This window comes from Oryzias melastigma, linkage group LG3 (genome assembly GCF_002922805.2).
Source record: "Oryzias melastigma strain HK-1 linkage group LG3, ASM292280v2, whole genome shotgun sequence".
Taxonomy (NCBI): Eukaryota; Metazoa; Chordata; class Actinopteri; order Beloniformes; family Adrianichthyidae; genus Oryzias; species Oryzias melastigma.
Genome location: NC_050514.1, coordinates 34,768,642 through 34,776,375, shown reverse-complemented (window position 1 = coordinate 34,776,375; position 7,734 = coordinate 34,768,642). Strand labels below are relative to the sequence as shown.

The 7,734-nt window shown below is 45.3% G+C and overlaps 1 protein-coding gene across 1 annotated transcript in view; it reads right to left on the bottom strand.

Annotated features, from left to right (window-relative positions):
• LOC112161087 (cyclic nucleotide-gated cation channel beta-3) overlaps positions 1-7,734 on the bottom strand; it is a gene marked incomplete in the record, with an annotated part of 44,796 nt that overhangs the window by 34,460 nt on the left and 2,602 nt on the right. The window contains 5 exon segments of the mRNA XM_036211386.1: positions 1,374-1,393; positions 1,958-2,054; positions 2,160-2,211; positions 2,289-2,328; positions 2,584-2,710. Of these exon segments, the coding sequence (XP_036067279.1) occupies positions 1,374-1,393; positions 1,958-2,054; positions 2,160-2,211; positions 2,289-2,328; positions 2,584-2,709 (335 nt within the window).

The window sequence follows — 7,734 nt, the reverse complement described above, 5'->3', positions numbered from 1 at the left end:
TAACTTCAATTATTTTTAAAACAGGAGGTAGAATCACATCATTAGAGGAGCAGCAGTGAAGATGACTCCAGAGAAACCTCCAGAACGTCACACTGATGCTAAAGTCACATGAACACATATGGGGGGGGCGACCCGTACGGGTTCTGTGGGTTTTTGGACTGTCCGGGTCTGTGGAGGGTCATAGGGGAGCGGCTGCATCACAAGGTGAGCACAGGTGAGTCTGCAGTTTCCTTTGAGACTCAAACGGACATCTCAAGGTACGTCGTGAGGATGGACCGTACAACTGCTGAGTTGGTACGGGTATCGAGAAGTAAGGATCATGGAAGTTACAAGCTCACGATGTACAGGGGATGCTGTCATACGGTGTCCTTACGCTGAACTCTAGACGTTAAAGTTCTGACTCCTCACTGACCGCGAACAAATGCTGCTCGCACGAGGTGTGCACGTTATCAACACGCTCGCACTCCCAGGTCGTCACATGTTGACATTCTGTTCAGGACCCTCCTTAAGCGTCACTTTTTGACGTTTTGAGTTTCCTCAACTCGTCGTTTTTTGATGTGCTGACTGTTCATAAGATCAACCTTTGGGACGCCGTACCAGACGCCGACTGGTCCTCAGAAGTGTCCGGTACCGGTACCCTAACCCTAACCCGGTTCACGTCAGGTACCCTGTCCAATTGTGTATTTGAATGATTGTTTACATTTATATTGAAGTTTGCATTGTATTGATTTTTACTTGTTGTCGGACTACAGATGGAAACTAGCTTCCGCTATAATCTGGAGTGAAGCATCTTTAACATCTTTGCATATTGTTCCTGTCAAAGAACTACTAAATAAATAAAAATAAATACATTTGTACTGCATCTGGTACCACGTCCGGTGCCGGGTTAGGGTACCAGGTTTAGGTAGCAGTGCGCTCTGCGTTCCAGTTTGTGGCCCAGAGGTTGGGGCCCCGTGATTTAACCGGATCAGCCAGCACGTCAAAAAACGACGAGTTGGGGACGATGAAAAGGTCAGAGTGATGCTTAAGGAGTCTTCAACCAAACATCATGAGACGAGCTGGGAGGGAGACTGTGTTGTTGTGGTCTGTGTGCCCACAGGACGTCCACACAAACTACACTCTAATGTCCTCATTTCTAACACAAAAATGAAAACTCTGCACAACAAGCACTACAAGATGTCTCCCGCAGCACACCCGTAGATCAAAGGTGCACAAACATTTCCTCCCTACAGAATCTACGACCGGGATGTGTCGTCCAGATATTTTGGGTCACCTGTGTAACTCAAACAGGTTTGCCCGTTTTTCACCCACAGACCCGTAGGGCAGCTGGGACTCTAAACTCTGGATGAGAAGATGCACAGACAGACGTTTACCTGAGCGGTGCAGCTTCCTCCTGCAGAACATGAACGACAGACAGAAGAAACTCGTCAGAACTTGTGTTCTGGGCTGAGGAACAAAGGGTTGTTGGTTCTGACTTCAGATCAGAGAGACGATGGTTCAAGAAGCAGATGAACATGAAGTGAGAGCTGCTCCTGTCTGCAGCTGATGAACATCTGAGATCTTTTAAAGTGCATTTAAACGTTTCCATAGAAACCAGTGTTGATCCAGCACCACATGGTCTGCATAAGAACATCAAAGTTTTTAGGACGGAACGGACATCAATCTTAGTTTTTAACCAGTTTTTAAAGTTTTTAAAGGTAAAACAACTTCATCATCCATGACTCTGGATTTCTGATTCAACAAAAAGTCTCAAATATATTTGAAAAAGTTCAAAATTGTTAAAACAAATCAATTTAAGGAAGTAAAATAAAGTTTTACTTTTTTCGTAAAACTTTTGCACCTGAGTTTTCAAAAATGTCTGATGGATTTATGGAAAACTTTTGTTTTCAAGGTCATTTTAAATGTGAAAGTTGGTGGCGGCGGTAGAATCATCATCTGGGACAGACTTGGTCCTCACCTTGGTGGAGTGGGCGGGGTTTGCTCTGTTCAGGCTCGGCGAGGCTGCAGGATGTGGCAGAGAGCTGCTGATCCAGGTCAGCACGCCGGGGGCGGGACTGAAGAGGCGGAGGTCAAAGGTCAGGGGTTGGACCGCACAAACACATCGGCTAGTTTAGCAGCTAAAGCTAGCTAGCGTCTCAGGATGCGAAACCGGAACTCACCCGTTTCCTGCCGCTGCTTGGTTTTCCTGCTTGGATTTCTCAGCCTTTGAAGCTGTTAACCAATCAGGTTTGATCGTTTACTCGACAAACAAAAACAGATCAAATCTTTCAGAGATGATGATCGTCTACCTTCATTTTTGCACTCGTCCTGAAACTTCACTTTCTTCTCCTGCAGATGACAAAACACAGAATCATATTTGACAAGTTTATTGAGATCTGAACATTTCAAAACAACTTCATTAAAAATCTTTTCATTTCTTTAAAGTATAAATCAATAGAAAAAGAAGCTCTTTTGTTTTACAGAGTTACTTTACGGTAATATTTGCTTTGTGCTTCACAGTTGGTGTCGATAAAGTTGTAACAAGAATGTTTCCAGAACAGGAACATAAAGTTTTGATTCCAAAAATGTTCCTGAGCGTCTTACAGGAGGAGGGGGCGGAGCTGCAGCTGGAGGCGGGGCAGCACCTGGTTTGTCGCCCTTCGGACCCTCTGCGATTTTGGACGGAGGCTCGGGTGGTTGAGGTACGACTCGGACAACCCAGTTTAACATCCTGCACAAACACACAGACACACTTTATGTTCAGATCATCCCGCTTCCGATCCGACGCTCCCGACGGGATTTTACTGGTTTTCAGAATCCGTTTATTCAGCGTTTATCTTTAGGTTTAGTCACGGTGCAGAAAGAACAATAAAAAGAAACATTTTTCACCAAAACTTCCAAAAAAACTTTAACGATATGATGCCGCAGGCCACATGATCACAATAGGAGTCAGTAAAAACTTTATTAAAACTAAGAGAAAACAGAAAAACTGACGGACTAACTAACCTGCATAAACAAAACAAAAGCCTGTTTAGAGCCAATAAAATCCCAAACATACGAAAACGAAGATTTCATGTTTCTAGAACAGAAAACTTTATTGATCTCACAACAGGGAAATTGTTTTATGAATTAAGTTATTATTATTTTTAAATATTTGTGTTTGTTAAAACCATATATGGAAGCAAATGTCAGAATATTTTCATTCTGGAAAACTCCGTCGGTCCGGATCGAGTCCTGAACCCGTCTGGTCTGTACTCAGACTGCTGTCGATCGGACATTTCTGCTCAAATCCTGTCAACAAAACCATGTGACTAAAGATCTCTTCAGTCATTAGTCAGGAATGATGAGGGCGGGGCAAAGCAAGGAGAGAAAGAATCATGGAAGTTCTGTGCTTTGTGATCCTTGTCAGGATAGTTCAGCGATTCAAACTTTATATTCACTGATCATTGTTGATCGTGTGCATCAGAATCAGGTTCAACACCTTTTCCTGCTGCTGTGGTTCAGTGGAGACGGTTACCTAGGAGACGACGGCTCAGAAGGAACGCTGATAAAGTTTATGATGGATCAGCCTCGTCTCCACTGGAACGGTCCAGTTTAGAAGAGAGCGTTTCCATTCGAAGTTAGACGGTCTCTGGGTATGTGGGGGTCATCCAGCAGTTCTGTTCTCGGTATCTACAAACCATTTAATGTTGTTTGAGAGAAGACTGCAGGCGGCGGCGAGGAAAACAACCACTACCATTTGTCATAACGGCATTCAGCCAATCAATGAGCTTCAACAGTTGCTCCGCCCTAACTGTTCCATTTCTCTCTGGACCTACAACCAACGGGGGTCTGAGAAATGGTTTGGTTCTGTCTGGTTCAGTGGGTCCATTTTAGAATGGAAACGCCCAAAATAGAGCAAGAGAATCTGGTTGCAAAGAAAAAATATGGCGCTCAAAAATCAACAGCCAGAAGTCCCTCCCCCTGCCGGAGCCGGACGCAAAAAAACATCATTCGTGCCTGAAATCATTGGCTGGAAGTCCTCATCCTGTTTTAAACTTTTGACCTTTTTTCCCTTTGACATACTGTAACTGCTCCCATCACGTGTGTCAGTCAAGGCCCGGGGGCCGGATCCGGCCCTCCAGATCATTTTATTTTATTATTAATGACCCGATGTTATCTTGAGCTCATTTCTAACTTGTTTATTTTTGACTAAATATATTTTTATGGAGAGTAAAATATTGAAAGTTATTTAAGGTTTAAGTTGATTTATTCTGGAATAATATTCCTGCATTTTATTATTCATAATTATGGTAAAAAGTTACAGTTTTAAAGCTTTAGAAGTTGGCATTCTGCTAGTTTTATGGACTATTTTGCATTTACTAAGAGTTTTTAAGCTATTTTGGAGTTTAGCTGGGCTGCACGGTGGCGCAGTGGTTAGCGCTCTTGCCTCACAGCGAGAAGGCCCCGGTTCGAATCCCGGCTGGGACCTTTCTGTGTGGAGTTTGCATGTTCTCCCCGTGCATGCGTGGGTTTTCACCGGGGACTCCGGCTTCCTCCCACCGTCCAAAAACATGCTTCATAGGTTCATTGGTGACTCTGAATTGTCCCTAGGTGTGAATGTGAGAGTGGATGTGTGTGTGATTGAGGCCCTGAGACAGACTGGAGACCTGTCCAGGGTGTACCCCGCCTTCGCCCATCAGCAGCCGGGATAGGCTCCGGCACCCCCGCAACCCCAAAAGGGAAGCAGCGGTCAAGAAGATGGATGGATGGATGGATGGAGTTTAGCTAATAATTCAGCTACATGCTAGCTGTTTTGGCTAACCTACGTTTTTTTTTTTTTTTTAGTTTATAAGCCTAGTTTGGCACTTAACTAGAATTTTACCTAGCTTTCAGCTTCAGCGTTTTCAGCTATCAGTTTCAGCGTTTTCAGCTATCAGCTTCAGCATTTTTGGCTATCAGCTTCAGCGTTTTCAGCTATCAGTTTCAGCGTTTTACTTCCTGTCATGGACTCATCTGTGAGGCTGTAGAGGTAACTCACTGATTTTGAAGAAAGTTTTGAACTGTTACTTTGACATAACAAAAACAGTCACATTTTTTGGTCAACCTAAACCATAAAACAGCTCCGGATGATGCCGGTCATCTCTTTCATGGGATTCTGACCCAGTTCTCATCTGTGGAGACTCTTCCATCAGGATGGTTCCACAGCAGAACAAGTTTCATCCATCTGGACTCAGTTTTTGACCTGTGAAACATCTGCAGCTGAAAAACCAAATCCTGCTGGACTTCATAAACCTTTTCTGCTGTGGCAGCAGGTCTTGGTTTCTAAACAATCCAAGTTCAACAAAACCCGTTCCAGGTGAACATGTGGGGTACGGGTGACTGCAGAGACAGCCGTGAACGGGGCTGAAGGATGAACAGAAGAGGCGGCGGCGTTGGCTTCAAGAAGAACCTGAGAGCTAAAGACCCAGAAGGACATCAGAGACGTTGGATGGATGAAGCTGAACCTCCAGTCTGAACACCAGCAGGTCTAAAGAGGTTCCTCGGGATCCACCGGGTCGCTCGTTTCCATGTTTGTGGAAGCAGAACTACTGACCCCGCCCCCCCTCACCCCGCCTGGCCGCCCTGGTGTTAATGGAGTTTGGATCACGTCTGGCTGAGTGTCACCTTCAATTAGAGCCGACTGAGCACGACCCTAATCCTGCGGCGCAGCGCCTGTGAGATCCGGCCTGAGCGCTCGCTGCTCGGGTTCTGCAGGGTTCTGCTGGTCAGCTCGGCCCGTCATGAAGACGCAGAAAACTGGAGACCCAAACGGGGTCTCCGCTTGGAACCGTCAGACGGTTCTGACTCAGTTCGCCGGCGTTCCCGCTCAGACTGATCCTCTCACCTACAGAGAGCGATTAGTGGACGACTGTCATCAAACAAGCAGTTAACCGGTTTGTGTTGACAAACCGTCAGGCTGGAGGAGAACTCGGAGAAGATCCAGAACCTGAAGATGAGGCAGGTTGATGTTCTCTAGAATCTTCCAGACCAGTTCGAGTCCTTCAGAAAAAGACTTGAAACTTCAGAAAAAGACTGAAGCTGCAACACAAACAAGAACGAGCCCAAAACCCGGTTCGTGTCTGCTCTGCAGCCAGAACTGAACTCTGCATCAACAGTAGCTTTCATGGAGGCTGGGGGGCTCCAGGTCTGAGGTGTAGGGGTTCTGTCCTACCTGAGTCGCTCAGTCTGGGTCCAGCAGCATCCCACAGAGCTGCGGAGAAGAAGTCCGGCGCCGATCTGAGCGCTGGGGGAGGATTACAGGGCTAACAGGATTACGGGGAGGAGAGGCGGGGGAGGAACCTCTGCAGGTCCAGACCTCTGAGGCGGGCCGGGGGCCGGGATGCTGGGACCATCACCCATGACGGAGGAGACCACCTCCACCTCAGGGTTCCTCAAGTTACATTTAAGACCTTTTAAAGAACTTTAAAAGACTTTTAAAGACCTTATTAAAACTTTTTAAAGGCATTATAATACCTTTTAAATACCTTTTCAAAGACCTTTTAAGACCTGTTAAAGACCCTTCAAAGAGCTTTTAAAGATCTTTTTAAGACCTTGCATATGAAAAATTCCGACCAATTTGGATTCTCAGTCCTATGGATGAAGAAAAAACAAAATCCTTGTCGTAGCTGATTAACATAGTCCATTAGAGTTCAAATGTCAATAATTAAATCACAATTACTAGAGAAACCCTCATTACTTCATTACTCACATTTTGCTGCAGTGAAACCATCAGTGACTAATAAACCAAACTTGTGTAAACAGTTGGTTCTGACGTTGTCTTTTGGTTCAATGAAACCGAACAGACACTAATAAAAATAATAATGTTAAAGAATGCTGATGTATGGATGCTACGACACAGTTTGAGAACCTAACAATAGCAGTGCAACAATAACAACATGGTTTCTATCCAGCCGTCTAGTTCTGATCCAGATTCCAGCTCAGACCAGGAAAACAAAGACGTTCTTGGATCTATTGGTCTGCAGGTGGATGATCAGAATCAGAGCCTTTCTGGAGTCTGTGGCCCCGCCCAGAATATTTCCTACCTCACAAATACAAGCATCTTCAAGCAGCATTTTTCCTCTGATCCTGATTCATCAGATTTAAATACAGACATTCTCAGAAATGTAGTTTTAATCTAAATGTTCCTAATAAATGTCCATCATCTACAAGAACATGAGAAGGACTTTCATCAGAGCAGGTCTTTAAACTGCTTATTTTTGGCTGGTGTAGTTATTTTTTAATCATTTCTAAAACTGTGAAAGGAGAACGTCGAGGCTTCAGTAAAACATCAAAGTTGGACCCTCAGAGTCAGAACCGGGCTCTGCGGTTCTGGATGCGGCGCTGGAGCTGCTGCATGTAAAGCTGCTAATGTGGCCCTGAACAGGATTAGCTGCTAACAAGGTTAAGTCCAGCGTCAGCAAAACAGAGGATTGAATCATAGCAGCTACCTGAGCCAGATCAGAGACACCCCCCCACCCCCTCCCTCCACCCCAGACAGGTATGCAGACTCACCTGCTCCCTCTCTCCTCCCCCTCTGCTGGTCTATCAGCCTCTCCAGGTCTTTGGGGGGTTTAGGGTCACAGACTACAGACTAACGGGTCTTCTGTCTCTTTGGTGTTTATTGGGGGGGGGGTGGTTGTGCTGCTGCCGTATGGTCGCTCTACGGCACAGCAATACCATCAACAAACTACAGGTGGCAATGTAGAGCCACCAAAAACCTTAAATTTTTTTTTT